We start from the raw sequence: 24,939 nt of genomic DNA on the forward strand, positions 1-24,939 counted from the left end.
GTTAACCAAGATTACATCTAACCTACCACTCTACTCTGTGCTTCGTTAACAGGCCTTGTCCTCAGATTCTGTGGAAAGACTTCCTGTTTACAACCAGTCAGCCATAAGGCATTACCAGACGAGCAACGAGGCGGATGACTGGTGCATGCCCAGCAAGGATCCCAAGAAGCTGGGGAAGTATGAGAGGAGAAGTCAATAGGGGTGTAACGGTACAGGTGTTCGTACCGAACTGTTCGGTAGGGAGCCTCGTTTCAGTCTGCACTCAACCTGAATTAATACATTTAATAAAATATATACAAAATAAAAGGCCTATAGGCTATGCCTACGCTGCGTTGTAGGCCGGTGCCTCGAGTAAATTTGAGCTGAATTCGTTTTTTTTTAGGGCTATTCTGTTAAAACAACTAGAGCCTATATGCACATTGTAATCTAAATTCAAATCTTAATTGGCACATTTCAAACTGTCCTTTTGTGAGGCGCATCCAGGAAGTAGTTCTGTACGATGGCGAGTGGTGGGGTGGATAATCCAGGAGGATCCTTCGTCGTTTAAATCTCCAGTTTGGGAATGTTTTGGCTTCCCAGTAAATCACATTGGTGATGGACAGAGAGTTGTGGATAAGACGTTAACAGTATGTCGCCACAACTCAACGAGAATAGGCTATCCAGCTGCCAACACCTCAAATATGTTGACGCGTTTATGTCGACGTCACAAGACGGAAACAGAAAGAAACAACCCAAAATCACCTCCCCTCTGCATTCAAGCAGCCCTTGGGAACTGGTTCTGACCGGCCAAAAATGACACGAGCAATCGGTAGGCTGTGTTTAGATTTTTTACAGTCTTTGGTTTAAAGCCGCGCCCGTTCTCAGTGGTTGAGAATAGGGAATTCCAGCACCTTGTAAAAATGCTCGATCCACGTTGTGAACTTCCCTCTTGCACCCATGTCAGGTCATACCCGCTCTATATAAGCAAGCCACAGTTTTCTAGGAATTGGAATTGTGTTGCGATTACTTAAAAGTGACAGCCCGTCACCTTACCCCGGAGTGGGAGACGTACCGCGCTACAGACACTCACCCTTTATGAGAAATCACAAGTGTGCATCTGGGACTAAATATATGACTTCACAACTGGTAAATTCCCACCTCCCACATGGTTACAAATGCAGCATCAGTTTGAAAACGTAATTTTCCTGCTGTACCGAAACCAAACCGTGACCCCAAAACCGCAATACACACCGAACCGTGGATTTGGTGAACCGTTACACCCCTAGAAGTTAACCAAACAGACTGAGCTAGCAGGAAGAACAAAGGAGGAAGACCGAAAGGAGGATCAAACTGACAGAAGGCACACAGTTGTACCCACAGCTATTACCGTGTGTGAGAGAGAGATGTGGATTCCTCTCGCAATGGATATTCTCATACATTCACTTGAAGTGGATAACACATCACTGTCGGAGGCGTTTCAATGGCAATACCAGGATCTCAATTCAATGAGTGACTTCATGAATGTTAGTTAGAAACAGGGTCGTACACTACTCACAATCATCTTTTCTTCTGGTTATAATTTAACCACAGGTTTCAGTTATTTATTCCGCTCACTTATTTTAACGTTATTACACAATGTAAGCTAGTGTTTTTCGCTTATTATTAAAAAGGTGAATGTTTAACGATCATTTAATTGATCAATCGACTGAATTAGGTTAGTACAGCTAATGTCACAGCACTATAATCTGTGATACTACAATTTTTAAAATGTGAATTTAGTTCTTAACTCTTCACTCACAGCTACGGTTTGCAGCTTGGACACTGAGCTCTATGGACACAGACAGATAGTGTGTCAGTCAGAAACATGATAAGGCCATGCTGTCAGTCAATGGATTTTCTTTGGTTACCCTTCTACTACAGAATGTTCTGTAGAAGGGGTGGGGGTTGTGGGGTACATAGCGGCCTCCGACTCGTAGACTCTGTTTAGTTTCAGCTCTGAGCATGTCACTTTTTTTTACCCCTCACAAATTTTGTCCACCTCGAACTTTAGACAAAGTTCATCTACTATGTTTTTGGTCCTAAAGGGATTTTATTTGGGTTCCCCCCCATCAACTGTTTTTCTTGGTGCCATTTTGAGTTACACCTTGGCTTGTTTAATAAGATGAGATGAAATCCAAGGTCCATTCAAGGTTTCCTATAAAGAAAGTAAATATTGAAGAGATTGAAGTATTCTAGTGTACTTATTGAGTCCAACTGACTTTTAAAATATAAGTTATGTGAATATTGAGAGAAATGTTAGAAATATCAAAGTTAACTCAATTTTGTAGATTTACTAAAATGATTTAATTTTAGAGGCCGGCTAGGTCTTCCATGCATGAAGTATTTATTGAATAATGTGTGTCAGAGAGCAACATGGGAGTATTATCTCATTTCTGTGATTAGGGATACAGTAAGACTGAGTTGAATCAAATGTTTGTCATTAAATGAATGAATTTCATTCCCTGGTATTCTCTAAGAAAAACTTGCATAAGACAATATGTACAGTTACTTACATTTAACCCAATAACGGCTATGTACAGTGCCTTCAGACAGTACTCACACCCCTTGACTTTTTCCACAAATGATACGCTACAAAGTGGGTTTCAAATGTATTTAACCCTCAATGATCACAAAATACTCTATCAAAGTAAAATAATACAAATATATTTTTATTAGATAAGTATTCAACCCTGAGTCAATACATGTTAGAATCACCTTTGGCAGCAATTACAGCTGTGTTTTTCTGGGTAAGTCTGTAAATGCTTTGCAAACCTGATTGTACAATATTTGCCCATTATTCATTTTAAAATTTGTCAAGCTCAATGTTGTCTTGGTAAGTGTATATTTGGCCTTGCATTTTAGGTTATTGTCCTGCTGAAAGGTGGATTTGTCTCCCAGTGTCTGTTGGAAAGCAGACTGAACCAGGTTTTCCTATAGGATTTTGCCTGTGCTCTGTTCTTTTTTTTTATCCTAAAAAACTCCCTAGTCCTTGCCGATGACAAGCATACCCATAACATGATACAGCCACCACCATGCTTGAAAATATGAAGAGTGGTACTCCGTAATTGTGTTGGCTTCATGGTGAAATCCCTGAGTGGTTTCCTTCCTCTCAGTCAACTGAATTAGGAAGGACGCCTGTATCTTTGTAGTGACTGGGTGTATTGATACACCATCCAAAGTGTAATTATTAAAAACTTCACCATGCTCAAAGGGATATTCAATGTCTGCAGTTAATTTATTTTTACCAATAGTTGCCCTTCTTTGTGAGGCATTGGAAAACCTGCCTGGTCTTGAATCTGTGTTTGAAATTCATTGCTCGACTGAGGGATCTTACAATTACAATACAATCTGTATGTGTGAGGTACAGAGATGGGGTAGTCATTCAAAAATCATGTTAAACACTATTATTGCACACAGAGTGAGTCCATGCAAGTTATTGTGACTAAGCAAATGTTTACTCCTGAACTAATTTAGGCTTGCCATAACAAAGGGGTTGAATACTTATTGACTCAAGACATTTCAGTTTTTCATATATTTATAAACATTTCTAAAAACACAATTCCACTTTGACATTATGGTGTAGTGTGTGTGTAGATCAGTGACACAAAATCAACATTTAATCCATGTTAAATTCAGGCTGTAACAACAACATTTGCAAAAAGTCAATGGTTGTGAATACTTTCTGAAGGCACTTAAATTGTAATCAGTCTTTTTGTGCATAGAAAAAAATGATGGTTTGAGACGAAACGAACACTGAAGTGGAAACGTCTTCAACGCTGAACTGTTTTCAAAATGTTTTTTTCTTTACCATCTATGGTTTTAAATCACACGTTCTCAGGATGTTGAAGGCATTTCATATTTTTCCTGGTATCACCATAAGTGCTGTGTGATGTCATTAAACTGACATGGGAGGAGCTATCAATCAGCTGAAGTTGTTGATTTGACATCTTGACGCTGTGGGCCGACATCCTGACTGGTGCACATAAGCTATTCCTGTTGACATGAATGATGATTTACTAATATACAGTATTTGTTTTATGGGCAGCCATCTTATGTCAGGATTTCAGTCTATATGAATTTTAAGGGAATTGAGTGAACATTTTAAGCGTCTTTAGGTTCAATAAAATGCAACTCTTTATGTAATATGAAGTTCTCCCTCTGCCTTTTTGTGCCAAACAAATGTGCCCGCAGTGCTTCCATTTTAGCAGCCTTTTTGCATGTGCTTTAGTCAGAAAATTGTTGTTACCATAATCCTGTCCACTAACTAAAGTATTATTAATGCACTCCTGTACAAATTTGTTTGCTTGATTTAGTTTGGTTCCTTCTTAATGAAAACCTAACAACAATGTAAGGGTTGACGATCAGTGTTTTCCCTCGGGGCTATTTTATCCTATAATTGTCTCATCTTAAACGCTCAACACCGATCGTTAGGAACGTGGGGAAGGTTCTCACAGTACAGTCAAGTTTACCAGTCAAATGGACCTGTAGATAACTGTCAACAGTTATCTGTCATTCAGGCTGAACACTGATATAATACATTTAACACTTATTATCCTGTTCTGACAGTCAGTGGTGAACTTGACCCCTCTATGTACCCTGAATACTAAAGGCCTCTACAGTACTGTACTGCCAGACTACCCACAGCCAGTGTGTGTGTCCCAGTGTTTGTTGACAACACACATCTTTTCACACAATGCAATCAGTTGATCTACTGTATGGGATAATAAGACGTCCGAAAGCTGTTCTGATGTATATGAAACAACTTCATGATCACTGCTTGAATGTGTATAGTAATGCCCTGGCTGCTACCTGTTCTACAGTACGCCATGAGCTATTCTAGAGCTTTCTGTTAGAGAGCATGCTTCCTAGTCCACCCTACCAGATTAGTTCTTTAAAAACTACAATAAACAAAATAGGAAATGTGACTGGCGTGTCCTTGTTTTGTGTTATAACCTGAATAATATATTGACAATAATTTGATAGAGATTTGCAATATCACCTTTAACAATAAAGTGGTGTTTGACTATTTCAAATGTTGTTTAACTCAATGAAATGTAGGAGTAATATATTACATGGATTCAAATAATGGTCACTGAAATTCAAGACAATAATTCCTTTGTATTTGTGGTCCCATAACCTTTCTATCCCTGTTATGTAGCGAGCTGCTTTCTAGACCATCTCCCTGTTCTAACAGCTTGTACTTCCATCCGGTCAGGTATGTTAATTATCTGTATTGTCTACTTGTTGAATGTTTTCAAGTCTTGATTTGTGGTTGTTTGATGTCTTGTTAATTGGTGTTGGACCACAGGAAGATTAGCTAGCGTTACGGCGCTAGCTAATGGGGATCCTAATAAAAATGACTCAGTAGTGTAAAAATACGTAAGTACTACTTAAGTAGTTATTTTGGGTATTTATATTTGACAACTTTTACTTCACTACATTCCTAAAGAAAATAATGTACTTTCTACTCCATACACTTTCCCTGACACCCAAAAATACTCGTTACATTTTGAATGCTTAGCAGGACAGAAACATGGTCTAATTCACGAAAATCTTTGGTCATCCCTACTGCATCTGATCTGGCAGACTGACTAAACACATGCTTATTTTGTAAATTATGTCAGTGTTGTGTGCCCCTGGCTATCTGTAAATAAAACATTTAAAATTTGTGCCGTCTGGTTTGCAGTTTACTTAAGTATATTTTAGGAATTACATTTACTTTTGATACTTAAGTATAACTAAAACCAAATACTTTTACTCAAGTATTATTTTACTGGGTGACTTTTAGTCATTTTCTATTAAGGTAGCTTTACTTTTACTCTATGACAATTGGGTACTTTTTCCACCACTGCTTGTACAGTGGCTTGCAGAAGTATTCACCCCCCCCTTGGTATTTTTCCTATTTTGTTGCCTTGTAACCTGGAATTAAAATAGATTTTGGGGTGGTTGGTATCATTTGATTTACACAACATGCCTACCACTTTGAAGATTGCAAAATATTTTTTGTTAAACAAGAAATAAGACAAAAAAACAATTAACTTGAGCGTGCATAACTATTCACCCCCCAAAGTCAATACTTTGTAGAGCCACCTTTTGCAGCAATTACAGCTTCAAGTCTCTTGGGGTATGTCTTTATAAGCTTGGCACATCTAGGCACTAGGATTTTTGCCCATTCTTCAAGGCAAAACTTCTCCAGCTCCTTCAAGTTGGATGGGTTCCGCTGGTGTACAGCAATCTTTAAGTCATACCACATATTCTCAATTGGATTGAGGTCTGGGCTTTGACCAGGCCATTCCAAGGCATTTTAACCACTCAAGTGTTGCTTTGGCAGTATACTTAGGTTCATTGTTGTGCTGGAAGGTGAACCTCCGTCCCAGTCTCAAATCTCTGGAAGACTGAAACAGATTTCCCTCAAGAATTTCCCTGTAATTAGCGCCATCCATCATTACTTAAATTCCGTATCCCAGTCCCTGCCGATGGAAAAACATCCCCACAGCATGATGCTGCTACCACCATGCTTCACTGTGGAGATTGTGTTCTCGGGGTGATGACAGGTGTTGGGTTTGCGCCAGACAGAGTGTTTTCCTTGATGGCTAAACAGCTCAATTTTAGTCTCATCTGACCAGAGTACCTTCTTTCATATCTTTGGGGAGTCTCCCACGTGCCTTTTGGTGAACACCAAACGTGTTTGCTTATTTTTTTCTTTAACCAAAGGCTTTTTTCTGGCCATCCACACTTCTGTAATGCCCAGGTCTGTGGAGTGTACGGCTTAAAGTGGTCTTATGGACAGATACTCCAATCTCCACTGTGGAGCTTTGCAGCTCCTTCAGGGTTATCTTTGGTCTCTTTGTTGCCTCTCTGATTAATGCCCTCCATGACTGGTCTGTGAGTTTTGGTGGGCACCCCTCTCTTGGCAGGTTTGTTGTGGTGCCATATTCTTTCCATTTTTTTTAAATAATGGATGTAATGGCACTCCGAGGGATGTTCAAAGTTTCTGATATTTTTAAATAACTCAACCCTGATCTGTACTTCTCCACAACTTTGTCCCTGACCTGTTTGGAGAGCTCCTTGATCTTCATGGTGCCGCTTGCTTGGTGGTGCTCCTTGCTTTGTGGTGTTGCAGACTCTGGGGCCATTCAGAACAGGTGTATATATACTGAGATCATGTGACACTTAGATTGCACACAGGTGGACTTTATTTAACTAATTTTGTGACTTTGAAGGTAATTGGTTGCACCAGATTTTATTTAGGGATTCATAGCAAAGGGGGTGAATACATATGCACTCACCACTTTCCCATTTTTAAAATGTATTTGTATTTTAATATTTATTTATTTATTTTTCATTTCACCAATTTGGACTATTTTGTGTATGTCCATTAAATAAAATCCATTTAAATTACAGGTTGTAATGCAAAAAAATAGGAAAAACCCCAAGGGGGATGAATACTTTCGCAAAGGCACTGTACTCCCTGACTCTGACCTCCCCCATTCCACCCCCTTTCACCACTTGTTTTCAGTAACAGAGTCCATTCCTGGAGAGCTGCCAACCCAGTCAGCAGGTTGATGTTCATTGGGATGAGTCTTGTCCTGGAGGCAGAACTGAGTGATTTCCGCTAGACTGGCCAGCTGCAAAGTAAAAATTTAATGAAAACAAAAGTTTGCTTTTTGATCTTAAATTTAGGTTACGGTTAGGCATTAAGGTTAGCAGTGTGGTTAGGTTTGACATCAGATTGTATAACTTTGTGGCTGTGCCAGCTAGTGACCACTATGTGGAGGTGCCTCCAGAACAAGACTCATGACAAAAAACACTAACCTGCACCCAGTCACCCCAGTGCTGCTTTTCTATTTTCTTTCAACACCGCCTTTCTGACCAATGTACCGGTACTTTAGAACGCATGCCGCCCACCACTGTTTAACCTGCTCCTCACAATTTACAGTTCCTGTCTCTGACCCTTGAACCCCTGCTCTATTTTAGGGCCTTGTGGAGGCTTGTCTGACCCCTCCTCCACACAATATCCCCCCTCTTCTAACCTTACTCAGGCTGCCACAACAACACAGGGACCTGGGCCACAGCGATGATTGGCCTAACTGGGAGGGTTGAACTACGTGTGTTCGGAGGTGAACTACACTCTGTTTCATTGGGGTTTTAACACGTCATGCAGTGTATATAGTCAGTTAACTGGACTTTTAAAACTCTCCTGCCTGTTACATTATACAGTACACACACATCAATGATGGTTGCTTAAGGGGAGTGCAGAATACCACCCAGTCTCTAGCCCCTATGGTAGTGGAGAGGCTCTGGTGAAGGGCTATGGTAGCACCCTCCCTATCCACATCGACAGGACAGCAGTGGAGAAGGAAAGTTCCTCAGCGTACACATCATGGACAAACTGAAATTGTCCACCCACACAGACAGTGTGGTGAAGAAGGCGCAACAGCGCCACCTAAAACCCTGACAAACTTTTATAGATGCAGAATTGAGAGCATCCTGTCAGGCTGTATCACTGCCTGGTAAATCAAATGCACCGCCCACAACAGCAAGGCAATCCAGAGGGTGGTGCAGTCTGCAATATTCTTGTATATATTCTTATTCCATTCCTTTACTTATATTTGTGTGTACTAGGTATTTGTTGTGGAATTGTTAGATATTGCTGCACTGTCGTAACTGGAAGCACAAGCATTTCGCTACACTCACAATAACATCTGCTAACCATGTATGTGACCAATACAATTTTATTTGATAGTGGAGAGGCTCTGGTGAAGGGCTATGGTAGTGGAGAGGCTCTAGTGGAGGGCTATGGTAGTGGAGAGGCCCTAGTGAAGGGCTATGGTAGTGGAGCGGCTCTAGTGGAGGGCTATGGTAGTGGAGAGGCTCTAGTGGAGAGCTATGGTAGTGGAGATGCTCTAGTGAAGGGCTATGGTAGTGGAGAGGCTCTAGTGAAGGGCTATGGTAGTGGAGAGGCCCTAGTGAAGGGCTATGGTAGTGGAGAGGCCCTAGTAAAGGGCTATGGTAGTGGAGAGGCTCTAGTGGAGGGCTATGGTAGTGGAGAGGCCCTAGTGAAGGGCTATGGTAGTGGAGAGGCCCTAGTGAAGGGCTATGGTAGTGGAGAGGCTCTAGTGAAGGGCTATGGTAGTGGAGAGGCTCTAGTGGAGAGCTATGGTAGTGGAGATGCTCTAGTGAAGGGCTATGGTAGTGGAGAGGCTCTAGTGAAGGGCTATGGTAGTGGAGAGGCCCTAGTGAAGGGCTATGGTAGTGGAGAGGCCCTAGTGAAGGTCTATGGTAGTGGAGAGGCCCTAGTGAAGGTCTATGGTAGTGGAGAGGCCCTAGTGAAGGTCTATGGTAGTGGAGAGGCCCTAGTGAAGCTCTATGGTAGTGGAGAGGCCCTAGTGAAGGTCTATGGTAGTGGAGAAGCCCTAGTGAAGGTCTATGGTAGTGGAGAGGCCCTAGTGAAGGTCTATGGTAGTGGAGAGGCCCTAGTGAAGGGCTATGGTAGTGGAGAGGCTCTAGTGAAGAGCTATGGTAGTGGAGAGGCTCTGGTGAAGGGCCATGGTAGTGGAGAGGCCCTAGTGAAGGGCTATGGTAGTGGAGAGGCCCTAGTGAAGGGCTATGGTAGTGGAGAGGCCCTAGTGAAGGTCTATGGTAGTGGAGAGGCCCTAGTGAAGGGCTTGTTTGTTCTCTGTTTTCCCTGCAGGGCCTGATGATAATGAGAGGAAATATGGGCAGCATTACTGCCAGATGACACTGAGGAGGTGGGAAAGAAGGGGGGCGTGTGTGAGTGAGCAGGGGGGTAGCTAGCTACCAGACACTCCCCCAAACGCACACGCAACAAGACAATTACAGTCCCCTGCTATTACTCCCTCAAAGACATCACGTGCTACAAGATATAACATTACGTAACTAGAACATAGGCGACTGAATACTTGCGCTAGAAATTGCCCACAGAAACACAGATCTAGGACCAGATTATCCTACCCCATTGTAGGAGAAAAATATGGAGAAAAACTGACCTTTTATCAGGGGTTACGGACAGCATCTGGTAACACCAGTTGTCACAATTAACCAGGTGGAATTGTGGAGAATAGGATCTTCTCAATACATTGGTTCATTATAAGTCGGGTAGGCAACCCTGGTCCTGGAGGGCCGCAGGCACTTCCTACATTCTGATTTAACTGACCTGGAAGACCAGGCGTGTTGAATTCAGGTAGTCACTGAACTGATCAATTAGCTCAGTTGGTCAGGTGTGGTGCCTAGTTGGGATAAAATCCTGAAGTACCTGCGGCACTCCAGGAACAGAGTTGCCTACCCCGGTTCTTAGTGATATGCATATATTTACACCAAATCATTTAGTAGGAGCTCTGTTAGGCCTCCTTGTAGTCTACAAATTAATGGTAATGATGTTCCGGCCCCCCAACACATCCGCTCATGATAAAAAACGGCCCACGGCTGAATCTAGTTGATGATCCCTGCATTACAGCATGTTACGCGGACTGGACTGTCACAAACAAGGCTCCTACTACACAACAAAGTCCTGTAAAACGGCACAGGTAGAGATGTTAAAGAATAAATAACATATGAATATAAAAGACAGTAGTCGTCTTAAGTAATTGACAGTCCATTCTCAATAACAACACTGCCCCTGTGTACTGGGTTGTTTAGGACTCCTTTCACAGTCATCACCATCCATTACCAGACCATTGGAAGCCTCATTGACTACTGGCGCATTGAACATGTCACACTCTAGTGACCCTTCACATGTTAGACCAAAAGACACGTGTTACTGCAAGATCCCCCTACACACACAAACTTACTAACAAAACTATTGACTCCTCCACATCCTCTCTCCTTTCTAGTGTAACTTCCTAAACCACTCTGCTCTTTCTCTATAGAGAATTCATCTGTTCATATATAATACCTGGTTTATGAGACTACAGGACTATACAGATGGAGAGTTGTGTTTGTTCTCTCCTCATTATGTAAAGTACAGAACCCTGTTGCTCAGCCTCTGAGTGTACGGCTGCCAGTTCACCTCTCTCTCAGCGACGCGCTTCGGGATCTCCTCTCTAACAGAAGGATTAATAGCTTAGAAGGCTTGCTCTATTCAGCCTAAGTCTCTGAAGTGCTCCCTCTATGCTTTCTGCTATTATCTATCACCATCGCAAATTATACCTAATGTTGATTGAAATAGACCCACCATTATAAAGACATTTGGGTATGGAGCTTGAAGGTAAAGGTTACATTTAATACAATATACAGAGCCATCGAAGCCTTAAAGGTGATAGGAGCTCAGTCATAAAGAGTGAACTACTTCATCTTAACTACTCTGGAGAGGATCAACACAAAGGGGAAGCTATTTAGAGACCATACATCATTCTTGTGTGCTGTGTTGCCATTGAATAGATGCTTTATTGAACGTATAAGTCTCCAAGTGCATGCTGTAGGATACTGTACATCTGTGCAATGCTAACTATTTCAAGAAGTCATGCATTCCTCCCAGCTGGTCTACTGCCTACCTTTGGGCAGATGTAAACACAGAGATTGCAGCAGCATAAAAATGATTCAAAATAACACAACCTTCGACAACACAGTCATTATCAGAGTATTCCAAAAACATTTGTCTTAGAACTAAAGATAGCGAGTCCCTGTGATGATGTCTGGGCAACACACTGTCAGCACTATCAAGTGAATGGAAACACACTGGAAATGTCTTGAGTGAACTGCCAAGTATTTGTCCTTTTGAAAGGAGCGTGTGAGAGCAGGGTGCACTGGTTGCTGGGTGAAACCCATTGTGGTGAGTCATGGGGTTACCCACACAGAGAGAGGGAGGGAGAAGGGGGGAAGTGATAAAGAAAGAGAGGGAGGGGGAGAAGAGAGAAGGGAGGGAAGGAGAAAAATATACAAAGGCAGAGGGAAGAAAGAGGGAAGGGAGAGGAGGGAAGGGAGAGGTGGGGGAGAGGGAAGGGAGGGAGGGAGGGGGAGAGGGAAGGGAGGGGGAGAGGGAAGGGAGAGGGAAGGGAGGTGGGAGGGGGAAGGGAGAGGGAAGGGAGGTGGGAGGGGGAAGGGAGATGAAAGGGAGGGGGAGAGGGAAGGGAGAGGGAAGGGAGGTGGGAGGGGGAAGGGAGAGGGAAGGGAGGGGGAGAGGGAAGGGAGGTGGGAGGGGGAGAGGGAAGGGAGAGGAGGGAAGGGAGGGGTGGGGGAGAGGGAAGGGAGAGGGAAGGGAGAGGAGGGAAGGGAGGGGGAGAGGGAAGGGAGAGGGAAGGGAGGTGGGAGGGAGGGAGGGAGGGAGGGAGGGAGGGAGGGAGGGAAGGAAGGAGGGAGGGAGGGAGGGAGGGAGGGAGTCAGACAGTGCTGCAGTGGATCCTTGGTGTCACACCAACAAGTGACATCATAGACCAGGACATCCAGTATTAATGTCTAAAAGAAGCTTCAGCTGTCAGACTGATACATCCATTCATCCATCTGTCAAACAGACATCCATTAATCCACCACGTCGGGCTAAAGAAGACCAATGTCCTCATATGTCATTATCACAATAGACTGGAATCTACTGTAAGATCAGGATATCCAGTCAGTGTGTTTGACCCAGTGTTAGCCTCGACTGCTAGGCAGTGCTATCGTCATCTCTTTTGGTTCCACTTTCAGCTACAGCATCTCTTAGTACAGTTTTTTATGTTTTATTTCCTGTTTCAATGACTGGACCTAAGTGATAGTGTTAGGAAAGCACCTGGCCAGACTTCCTTTATCACTACACTATATGTCTAGGGGTCCTAGGCTTGGCTAAATGATCTGTCATTTATCTAAATGTGTGTATTAACATGAGAAGAAAGACTAAGCGGGCCAGGTGTTGAATAACTGTGTCCGAGGAGACAGCAAACTTACCAAGTTCAGGTCGATCTCTGTCTCAACTCTATACTTGTGGTTGGCATTCGTTCAAGTAGTGATATACAAAATAATATACAAAAGGCCCACAACAAGTTTTTACACAAACGCTGGCTGGCCAACCTCCCTCTTTGCAATCACCTGCAGTCACTTATTGCCCCCGCCTGGGAGCAATCCACTGTTTATCGAGGCTTCCTGGCAGAGCTTAGCACCTGACCCGGTTGCTGCTGCCACCTAGGGATAGAGTGTGGAAGTGGCAGTGTGCTGTATACCTGTGCACCTAGTTAAGCACTAACTAACCTAAACTACCCACCATATATACTACTACCAATAGCATCAGATACTGTCTCTTGTAACACTCAGGGTAGCTGTTCTCTAAAGGTAGATCATTCAGCCAAACACCTAGTCAGAAGTCCATCAATAGAAGGTCCCCTCAGGTTCCAGTAGCAGGTATCTCTGGATGGGGGGAGGTAGGGGGAGGGTCCCTACCCCAGTGTGACAGCGGTTCTCCATAGCCCTCCTGACAGCACACCTGGCCAGGTGCATCAGACAACGAGGAGTGTTGGAGCACACAGCAAACATGGACTCATAGAATTCCTCATGTTGCTGGAGAAACAAAACAGAAACCTATTGCAGCGACCTTAACCCAACACACAGTGACTTTAACCCAACACACAGTGACCTTAACCCAACACACAGTGACCTTAACCCAACACACAGTGACCTTAACCCAACACACAGTGACTTTAACCCAACACACAGCGACCTTAACCCAACACACAGTGACCTTAACCCAACACACAGTGACCTTAACCCAACACACAGTGACTTTAACCCAACACACAGTGACCTTAACCCAACACACAGCGACCTTAACCCAACACACAGTGACCTTAACCCAACACACAGCGACCTTAACCCAACACACAGCGACCTTAACCCAACACACAGCGACCTTAACCCAACACACAGCGACCTTAACCCAACACCTTGTCAAAAGGTTCGGATCTCTGGGCGTAACGACTAACGTGTTGGGTTGACAGTCACTGGACCCGGGTTCAAATTCACTATAATATGGAGGATACGCATAATCCCTTTGGGGTGATTATATCATAATAAATGTGTCTAAGACTGGTCCTGATTAGTGTGCAACTAAGTCAGCAACATTTCGATTTGTTTAACTTTATTATACTTCAAAGTCCAACAATGAGATTTGACACTGTATTTTTGTGGGTTACCTTGTAGGAGGCTTCAGGAATGGATGATCTCCACTTGTTGGTGGGTTTGATGCGCTCATATGAGTTCATCATGACTTCCACTGCATTGGGACACTCATGGCAGGCCTGCAACACCTACAGAATTAGACAAATGGGTCGTTCCACCAAATTAGTTCCTTTTGCATTCCTTTGATATTTTAAGTAGGAATTGTGCACCAATATTGAATCTTAAAAGCCTGTTATATGAAATGACATGGCCTTTAATATAGACCACATAGAACATTCTATAAATCAGATTATTCATATTAATTAAGAATTGCTAAAATGGCAAATTTGTTACATTTGTTACATTCTGTGACTTCTAGGAAGATTTGAACCCACTTAACCCCAACATTGTACAACGTTTTCACCATCATTGCCCTAGTTATTTCCAAAGAATATTATTTATTCCATGTGATTAGTGATTCATCTAATCACATCAAATGTCTGTCCTTCATTTTATGGTGAAACTATTCATTTTTTAAATTAGTTTTCTAAAAGAAACATTGAATATCTAATAGTCAAATCCTAGTGTATAAGCAGGTGAGCTGATTCTACTCTTTTTGGACATTTTGTGTTGTTTTGTGGTGGAACACTGAGCGGGTTGGGCATAACATGTCAACTCTTGTTACCCATAGACAGGCTAGAACTGTTTTACCAACATGTTGTTTTGTGGTGGAACACTGAGCGGGTTGGGCATAACATGTCAACTCTGTTACCAATAGACAGGCTAGAACTGTTTTACCAACATGTTGTTTTGTGGTGGAACACTGAGCGGGTTGGGCATAACATGTCAACTCTGTTACCAATAGACAGGCTAGAACTGTTTTACCAACATGTTGTTTTGTGTGACTCTTGCAGTGTTCAACACTGGGACATCATTTACAATCAAAGCGTGTTTGTTTACTGAGTTCACCAGATCAGAGGCAGTAGATGACCAAGGATCTTCTCTTGATAAGTGTGTGAATTGGACCATTTTCCTGTCAAAGTGTAACGAATACTTTTGGGTGTCAGGGAAAATGTATGGAGTAAAAAGTACATTATTTTATTTAGGAATGTAGTGAAGTAAAAGTTGTCAAAAATATATATTGTCAAGTACAGATAGCCCCAAAAAGGACTTAAGTAGTCCTTTAAAGTATTTTTACTTAATTAAGTACTTTACACCACTGAACTCCGGCAGGTATCTCCACTGACCACCAAAGTGTTTCCCCTACCTTGTAGAACTCAGGCGGGTATCTCCACTGACCACCAAAGTGTTTCCCCTACCTTGTAGAACTCAGGCGGGTATCTCCACTGACCACCAAAGTGTTTCCCCTACCTTGTAGAACTCAGGCGGGTATCTCCACTGACCACCAAAGTGTTTCCCCTACCTTGTAGAACTCAGGCGGGTATCTCCACTGACCACCAAAGTGTTGCCCCTACCTTGTAGAACTCAGGCGGGTATCTCCACTGACCACCAAAGTGTTTCCCCTACCTTGTAGAACTCAGGCGGGTATCTCCACTGACCACCAAAGTGTTTCCCCTACCTTGTAGAACTCAGGCGGGTATCTCCACTGACCACCAAAGTGTTTCCCCTACCTTGTAGAACTCAGGCGGGTATCTCCACTAACCACCAAAGTGTTTCCCCTACCTTGTAGAACTCAGGCGGGTATTTCCACTGACCACCAAAGTGTTTCCCCTACCTTGTAGAACTCAGGCGGGTATCTCCACTGACCACCAAAGTGTTTCCCCTACCTTGTAGAACTCAGGCGGGTATCACTAATGACCACCAAAGTGTACCCCCTACCTTGTGGAACTGCGGCGGGTAGACCCGTGGAGCTCCAAAATTGAGCAGCAGCTGGTAACAGAGCTCAGGGATGGCCATGGGCCTGACGGAGGTGACCTTCAGGACATACTGGATGGGTTCACAGCCGTTGATGTCCATGGTCGTAGTGTCCGCCCCCGCCTCCAGCAGCATCTGCATCAGCACGTGGTCACAGTTCCAGGAGGCCTTGTGCAGGGCTGTCTTATAGTCGTCTTCATACAGGTTAGGGTCTGGAACCAACAAAGGGTTAGGGTCTGGAACCAACAAAGGGTTAGGGTCTGGAACCAACAAAGGGTTAGGGCCTGGAACCAACAAAGGGTTAGGGTCTGGAACCAACAAAGGGTTAGGGCCTGGAACCAACAAAGGGTTAGGGTCTGGAACCAACAAAGGGTTAGGGTCTGGAACCAACAAAGGGTTAGGGTCTGGAACCAACAAAGGGTTAGGGCCTGGAACCAACAAAGGGTTAGGGTCTGGAACCAACAAAGGGTTAGGGTCTGGAACCAACAAAGGGTTAGGGTCTGGAACCAACAAAGGGTTAGGGCCTGGAACCAACAAAGGGTTAGGGTCTGGAACCAACAAAGGGTTAGGGTCTGGAACCAACAAAGGGTTAGGGTCTGGAACCAACAAAGCGTTAGGGTCTGGAACCAACAAAGGGTTAGGGTCTGGAACCAACAAAGGGTTAGGGTCTGGAACCAACAAAGGGTTAGGGTCTGGAACCAACAAAGGGTTAGGGTCTGGAACCAACAAAGGGTTAGGGTCTGGAACCAACAAAGGGTTAACAGTAATGTAGTTTTCCTCCTTTTTTTCTACCAGTAATTAGCATACACAATTACCTAGACAAATGCCTAGAAGATATGATGTGAGGCAAAGTCATTTTGCATCCTGACGATGATAATGCATCTGACGAGGTGAACCATGATGTAAATCCAAGCCTTATAAGGAGCCGTATCAAGCGTCTCAGAGTGAAGTGCTGATTTAGGATCGGTTTTGCTGTTAACCCATAAGAGTCTAAGCCCTGTCTAAGCCGTGGGAGGGGGTAGGGTTCTACTAAGCTATATGGAAATGTTTTAAGAAAGTCATACCAAGGATCATTTAGCTATGTGATTTTGAATTTAAAACGCCTTGAAGAATAAAAAAATGACATATAAAAAATATTTGCTGAAAAAATATTTTTGGCATTACTGCTATTAGCCTGTACAAACGCATTGACTAACAGATTCACTACAAGGAACAACAGATAGTCCCCCAAAACATCTGTAGGAAGTTTGTTCTGAAGTATCTGTCCTATGCCTTATTTTTGGCACTCCATATATACTTCCATAAATTTTTTCAGCTGGTACCGGGGACCTTGAGACGAGTCTTGTGAGGCCTGTGTGCAACCGACATGTACATACGTACGTGTTTGTGAGAGTCTCACCTTTCCACAGAGGGGTGTGTAGCCAAAACTGTCCGTTGGCAGATCGGCTGTGAGAAGACCGATTTTCAGGATGACAAACACTGCTCTAGCTCTGTCACCTTTCACCACAGATGCTCTAGCTCTGTCACCTTTCATCACAGATGCTCTAGCTCTGTCACCTTTCACCACAGATGCTCTAGCTCTGTCACCTTTCACCACAGATGCTCTAGCTCTGTCACCTTTCACCACAGATGCAGAAGGCCGACATATATGGATTCAGTGGATTGATTCAATGCAAAAAACAGATATATCTAGCTTAAACTGACACTTTAAAAATATTGTAATTAGATTTCTGCGCGGACATCGACTCTAAGGGGTTTTAAGATTACAATCAATAAGACAACATGGACAGGGGGGACCTGATCCTAGATCAGCACTCCTACTTTGAGATGCTTGATACATACAGTACGGCCCCAGACCTCATCATACTTCTGGCCCTTCTGTGGACACTGTGTTAACTAACCTCCAGATGAGCTTCAATGCCATACAACTCTCCTTCCGTGGCCTCCAACTGCTCTTAAATGCAAGTAAAACTAAATGCATGCTCTTCAACCGATCGCTGCCCACACCTGCCCACCTGCCCACCATCACTACTCTGGACGGTTCTGACGTAGAATATGTGAACAATTACAAAAACCTAGGTGTCTGGTTACACTGTAAACTCTCCTTCCAGACTCACATTAAGCATCTCCAATGCAAAATGAAATCTAGAATCGGCTACCTATTTCGCAACAAAGCCTCCTTCACTCATGCTGCTAAACATACCCTCGTAAAACTGACTATCCTACCGATCCTTGACTTTGGCGATATCATTTTCAAAATAGCCTCCAACACTCTACTCAGCAAATTGGATGTAGTCTATCATAGTGCCATCCGTTTTTGTCACCAAAGCCCCATATACTACCATATACTACCCACCACTGCGACCTGTATGCTCTCGTTGGCTGGCCCTCGCTTCATATTTCTTGCGAAACCCACTGGCTCCAGGTCATCTATATGTCTTTGCTAGGTAAAGCCCCACCTTATCTCAGCTCACTGGTCACCATAGCAGCACCCACCCGTAGCACGCTCTCCAGCAGGTATATTTCACTGGTCACCCCCAAAGCCTATTCCTACTTTGGCCGCCTTGCCTTCCAGTTCTCTGCTGCCAACGACTGGAACAAATTGCAAGTATCACTGAAGCTGGAGACTCATATCTCCCTCACTAACTTTAAGCATCATCTGTCAAAGCAGCTCACAGATCATTGCACCTGTACATAGCCCATCTGTAAATAGCCCATCAAACTACCTCATCCCCATATTGTTATTTTTTTGTTGTTGCTCCATTGCACCCCAGTATCTCGACTTGCACATTCATCTTCTGCACATCTATCACTCCAGTCTTTAATTGCTAAATTATAAATACTTCGCCACTACGGCCTATTTATTGCCTTATCTCCCTAATCTTACCTCATTTGCACACACTGTATATAGATTTTTTCTATTGTGTTACTCTGTGTTGTTTTTTGTGTTGCACTGCTTTGCTTTATCTTGGCCAGGTCGCAGTTGTAAATGAGAACTTGTTCTCAACTGGCCTACCTGGTTAAATAAAGGTGAAATAAATAAATAAAATAAAAAATCTGTTAGGAGTGACCCAGAACACCAATCCGTTTTACCTCACCTGCGCCGTGGTCCAGCAGAATGCGGCAGACCAGGTGGTGGTCCTCGCTGTAGGTCTGTTCACGGATGTCCAGGGCCCAGAAGGCTGCAGTGATCAGGGGCGTCTCCTGGAGGGAGTTGACCGCATCCACCTGGGCCCCGTGGGAGATGTAGAGAGCCACCAGCTCAGGGATTCCCAGGCGGGCTGCGGTGTGTAAAGGTGTGTCCTCGTCTTTGCTCTGACTGGGCTTGTTCACATTGCCCCCTGGAGGTAGGGAGGGAAGGGGGCAGTAGGCCTACTTAATGATATGATTTTGCATATCCAAAGAGATGGCAACCTCAAAATAACATGATTTAACCTGCACTGAACACTTTTATTTAATCTCCATCCATTCTCACCATTAAGGATGAGTTGCTTGGCACAGTCCACAGACTCTTTAGTTATACAGTAGTGTAGTGGTGTGTGTCCACTCAGAGACAGGCTGTTGACCCTCGCCCCGTGGCCCAATAACAGGGCCACACAGTCGCCGTGGGCGACCGTACAGGCCACGTGAAGCGGGGTCTTCCCATTGGGCTTCCTGTTAACCGCCGCCCCCTTCTGCAGCAGCACCAGAGCTGTCTCCAGGTAGTTGTACATTACACAGACGTGGAGGGCCATCGCCCAAGAACACTCTAGCTTGTAGTCTGGCAACCAGAAACCTAGAGTAGTGAAAAAAACATTACAAATAATAACGTTTTACCATCATTATTGAGCCTCAATCTCCCCTCTCTCTCCCAATGGCATCCTGAGAGTAGTGAGCTCCGGTCACCCGACAACCTACCAGCTCAATCCCATCTCCTCCTCCCTTCTCCAGAGCATCTCTGGAGACCTTCTCCTCACTTCCCTCATCAATTCATTCCTGACCACTGGCTGCATCCCCTCTGACTTCAAAATGTCCCAAGTCGCTCCACTCCTCAAGAAACCAATACTCGACCCCTCTGTGTTACGGTGGATCTCCACGCTGCCAAATCTGACTCTCTCTCCTTTGTTCTCATCCTCCTAGATCTATCCGCTGCCTTCGATACCATGAACCATCATATCCTCCTCTCCACCCTCTCAGGGCTGGCCGTCTTAGGGTCTGCACACTCTTGGATCCCATCCTACCTGACAGGCCGCTCTTACCAGGTGACGTGGAGAGGATCTGTGTCTGCACCACGTACTCTCACTACTGGTGTCCCTCAGGGTTCGGTTCTAGGCCCTCTCCTCGCTCTCTATATGGTCTCTCCTATCATTGCTATGCAGATGACACTTAACTACTTTTCTCCTTCCCCCTTCTGACACCCAGGTGGCAACACACATTTTTGAGTGCCTGGCAGATATCTCAGCTTGGATGTCGGGCCACCACCTCAAGCTCAACCTCGACAAGACGGAGCTGCTCTCTTCCCGGGGAAGGCCTGTCGCTACAAGACCTCTCCATCACAATTTATAACTCCACAGTGTCCCCGTCCCAGAGTGCAAATAACCTTGACTTGACCCTGGACAACACCATGTCGTTCTCTGCAAACATCAAAGCAGTGACTCACTCCTGCATGTTCATGCTGTACAACATCCGTAGAGTACGATCCTACCTCACACAAGAATTGGTTCAGGTCCTAATCCAGGCACTTGTCATCTCCCGTCCGGACTACTGCAACTTGCTGTTTGCTTGGCTCCCCGCTTGTGCCATCAAACCCCTGCAACTTATCCAGAATGCCGCAGCCCAGCCGGGGTTCACCCTTTCCAAGTTTCAGTTGAAGCTCACATCCACTATAAGACCATGGTACTTGCCTACGGAGCAGCAAGAGAAATTGCCCCTCCCTATCTTCAGGCTTTGCTCAAACCCTACACCCCAACCAGAATACTCCGGTCTGCCACCTCTTGGTCCTCCCACACCTACGGGAGGGAAACTCCCACTCAGCCCAGTCTAAGCTCTTCTCTGTCCTGGCAACCAATAGTGGAACCAGCTTCCCCCTGAATCTTGGACAGCAGAGTCCCTACCCATCTACCGAAAACATCTGAAACACTAAAGAGTATCTTAAATAATCCCACAGCACCCTCGCACCCCCCAAAATAGATTGCCTTTCGTGAACTAACACTCGTACGTGACTTCCTACTTTATTGAGAAAAATATACTTACTAGTGTAGCAAGGTTGTCCCACCTTGCTACACTATATATACAAACGTATGTGGACACCCCTTCAAATTAGTTGCTGACAGGTGTATAAAATTGAGCACACAGCCATGCAATTTCCATAGACAAACATTGTCAGTAGAATGGCCTTACTGAAGAGCTCAGTGACTTACAATATGGCACCGTCACAGAATGCCACCTTTCCAACAAGTCAGTTGGCCAAATTTCTGCCCTGCTAGAGCTGCCCCGGTCAACTGTAAGTGCTGTTATTGTGAAGTGGAAACGTCTAGGAGCAACAACGGCTCAGCCATGATGTGGTAGGCCACACAAGCTCACAGAACAGGACCGCAGAGGGCTGAAGCGCGTTGTGAGTAAAAATCATCTGTCCTCGGTTGCAACACTCACTACCGATTTCCAAACTGCCTTTGGAAGCAACATCAGCACAAGAACTGTTCGTCGGGAGCTTCATGAAATGGGTTCCCATGGCCAAGCAGCCATGCACAATGCCAAGCGTCAACTGGAGTGGTGTAAAGCTCACCGCCATTGGACTCTGGAGCAGTGGAAATGCATTCTCTGGAGTGATGAATCATGCTTCATCATCTGGCAGTCCGTCAGATGAATCTGGGTTTGACCTGCCCCAGTACATAGTGCCAACTGTAAAGTTTGATGGAGGATGAATAATGGTCTGGGTCTGTTTTTCATGGTTCGGGCAAGGCCCCTTGTTTCCAGTGAGGGGAAATCTGAACACTGTGTCATACAACGACATTCGAGACGATTCTGTGCTTCCCATATTGTGGCAAAGTTTTGGGGAAGGCCCTTTCTCGTTTCTGCATGACAATGCCCCCGTGCACAAAGCGAGGTCCATACGGAAATGGTTTGTCAAGATCGATGTGGAAGAACTTGACTGGCCTGCACAGAGCCCTGACCTCAACCACATCGAACACCTTTGGGATGAATTGGAACGCAGACTGCGAGCCAGGCCTAATCGCCCAACACCAGTGCTCGACCTCACTAATGCTCTTGTGGTTGAATGGAAGCAAGCCCCCGCAGCAATGTTCCAACATCTAGTGGAAAGCCTTCCCAGAAAAGTGAAGGCTGTTATAGCAGCAAAGGGAGGATCAACTACATATTAATGCCCATGATTTTGAAATGAGATGTTCGACAAGCAGTTGTCTACATACTTTTGGTCATGTAGTAAATCTTAAGGTGAATGCACTAACTGTAAGTCGCTCTGGATAAGAGCGTCACCTAAATTACTAAAATGAAAATGTTCCACCAAGAGTGTCTGAATGCCTTTTGCACATTCGGTTACCTTGTCTAATAGCAGGGGTAATTGCTGTATTCTAACTTGGCAAGTCAGTTTAAGAACAAATTATTATTTACAATGACGGCCTACACCGGCCAATTGTGCGCCACCCTATGGGACTCCCAATCACGGCCAGTTGTGATACAGCCTGGATTCAAACCAGTGTGTCTGTAGAGACACCTCGACCACTGAGATGCAGTGCCTTAGATCGCTGCTCCACTCGGGAGCCTTTACCAAGCGTTACTATATAAGGTGCCACAAAAAACAGGAGTGAATATAATGGTATGCATGAGGAGAATAATAACAAGAAAGTCAATCATCTTGTGCCTTTTCCAACTCCAGAAACTCTCCCTGGACATCACTCTACCCAGGGTACTCTAAGTGGGTCTGATGGAGTTCTAGCGCCATCAAGTGGGGGTATTCTACACTACACCGCAACGCCTGTATTATAAGCACCGTTGACAGTTAAATAACCCACCACACCCTATCTAAACTAATGCAGCCTAGCCACAAATCTGCTTTGAATACCCTGAGTATATGCATTGTCAGACATACAGTACCAGTAAGGTATCATCTAATGCATAGAGTTAAACCAATGCAATGATATCCCTGTTGCATCAAACCCCCCACCACACATGGAGGCCAACATTAGTCAGTCAAAAGTGATATCAGTATTCATCTTTACCATGCGTGAATGAAATCACAACCATGCCTTTACCTTAGTTCCTGCATACTCCTACAATGCACAACCCTAGTCTGGAATCCAAACTCACTAGCACAACCGCAACCCTACCTTGCTTGTATGAGGCCAGGATCATGCGTTTGTCCTCCACCTCCAGCACAGTGTCGATGTCCAGGTTGGTGGTGTACAGTATCTCCAGGACCTCCGTTACGTTGTTGGTCTGTAGGGCCTCCAGGAAACGGGCCTTGATCTGCCTAGCAGTCTGTTGTCTGGGGGTCAGCAGCTCCTCCATGGCCCACCGTCCCTTCTCTTCTTCTGGTGTTACTACTGCTCTCACCAAGGCATGGAGGCACCTTCTGATGATGTCATGAATAGTGGATAGTATTAGGCTTACATGGACACACATAGACATCCCCTCCCTCTCTGGGGGTATCCTATTGAAGTGACAGTGTCCACAACACACCACACCAGGATTCTAGAAAGAGAGAGGAAGGGAGGAAGTGAAAGAGAGGGAAGGACGGAAAGAGAGCGGGGTATGAAATTCAATCCCTCTAGAGTCATGTTATTAGGCAGGTTATAAATAGATAGGAAGGTGGGAGTTGGGTTCAGTCCCAAAATTGCACCCACAGTGTAGTCTAGAAAACCAGGCCCTAGGCAACAGCAAAATGTTTAGAGAGACTACCCATAGGGCTATGGTCAAAAGTAGTGCACTATAAAGGGAAATATGGTGTCATTTTGGACGCAATTGCCTGGGACTCAGTTCAGTTGTGATTGAACCAGGCAGACGTGGGTTGGCCAGTGTTGATCCTCAAGTGTGCACATTCTGACAGAATAGCATTATGGGGGGGGGGGGGGTGCTCACAGTCACATGGTCAGGTGATAATAATAGTATACAAACAGACATTTATATTTAGCTCCATGTGGACACAAGGGGAGCCAAGCAAGGTTAAGAGTGAACACGTGTACTCTATGCATTCTGCAAAGCTCTGTGAAATGTACCTGGAATTGATGATTCACTGTCTGCAGGGTGTGATATGAGTGTATATAAGCTAACCTACATCACAGGAGGTTGGTGGCACCTAGATTGGGGAGGAAGGTCTCATGGTAATGACTGGAGAGGAATAGGTGAAATGGTATTAACAAAACCATAGTTTCCATGTGGTTCCATTTGCTCAGTTACCCCCATTATTATGAGCCGTCCTCCCCTCAGAAGCCTCCACTGGCCTACAGGTTGTGAATCAATGACTTTGTCCCAAATGACACCCTATTCCCTACATAGCCCGATGGGCCCTGGTCAAAAGTAATGCACTGAATGGGTATTGGGTGTCATAATGGACGCACACAATCCGTTCCATATCCTTCTATGTCATCTGAGTATGTAATGCTGCGGTGTGTTGGGTGCGCTGTGTCTGCGCTGGCTGTGTAGTTTAGAATCTTTACACAGAGCAGCATTTAACCACATAAATGCAACTGGAAACAGGAGATGCAGTATTGCAAACAAATACTCACTCATAACTCATACCACAAGGATACTAAGAGAGAAAAACAGAAACACAAGGTGGGTTTGGAATAAACTCTCAGTCTGACAGGTTCAACTCATCTGGAGGGGTTTATTTAACATGAGTAATAGAGGCTACGTTGTGCATCCAAGATGGCGCCCTATATAGGTCAGTGGTTCCCAGCTCCAGTCCTCCCTTATCCCCAACAGCACACATTGTTGTTGTAGCCCCAGACAAAGTCACCTGATTCA

At 44.6% G+C, this 24,939-nt stretch overlaps 2 protein-coding genes across 3 annotated transcripts in view; one reads left to right on the forward strand and one right to left on the reverse strand.

Annotated features, from left to right (window-relative positions):
- pdk4 (pyruvate dehydrogenase kinase, isozyme 4) overlaps nucleotides 1-4,943 on the forward strand; it is a 17,730-nt gene extending 12,787 nt beyond the window's left edge. The window contains exon 11 of the mRNA XM_021572634.3: nucleotides 53-4,943. Coding sequence (XP_021428309.1) covers nucleotides 53-199 — 147 coding nt within the window. The 3' untranslated portion in view covers nucleotides 200-4,943. The remainder of the gene's footprint in view (nucleotides 1-52) is intronic.
- The window catches only part of asb4 (ankyrin repeat and SOCS box containing 4), a 25,179-nt gene extending 1,471 nt beyond the window's left edge, over nucleotides 1-23,708 (reverse strand). Inside the window, exons 1-6 of one of the 2 annotated variants that reach the window (XM_036953399.2) lie at nucleotides 23,301-23,708; nucleotides 19,451-19,750; nucleotides 19,074-19,316; nucleotides 15,940-16,187; nucleotides 14,136-14,249; nucleotides 13,300-13,503 (exon numbers count right to left, since the gene is read on the reverse strand). In XM_036953399.2, coding sequence (XP_036809294.2) covers nucleotides 13,315-13,503; nucleotides 14,136-14,249; nucleotides 15,940-16,187; nucleotides 19,074-19,316; nucleotides 19,451-19,750; nucleotides 23,301-23,601 — 1,395 coding nt within the window. In that variant the 5' untranslated portion in view covers nucleotides 23,602-23,708 and the 3' untranslated portion in view covers nucleotides 13,300-13,314. The remainder of the gene's footprint in view (nucleotides 1-13,299; nucleotides 13,504-14,135; nucleotides 14,250-15,939; nucleotides 16,188-19,073; nucleotides 19,317-19,450; nucleotides 19,751-23,300) is intronic. The other variant, XM_036953400.2, reaches the window with a different exon arrangement.
- Between the last annotated feature and the right edge of the window lie 1,231 nt (nucleotides 23,709-24,939).

Source organism: Oncorhynchus mykiss, chromosome 18 (assembly GCF_057628025.1).
Source record: "Oncorhynchus mykiss isolate SJ-2025 chromosome 18, ASM5762802v1, whole genome shotgun sequence".
NCBI classification, from domain to species: domain Eukaryota; kingdom Metazoa; phylum Chordata; class Actinopteri; order Salmoniformes; family Salmonidae; genus Oncorhynchus; species Oncorhynchus mykiss.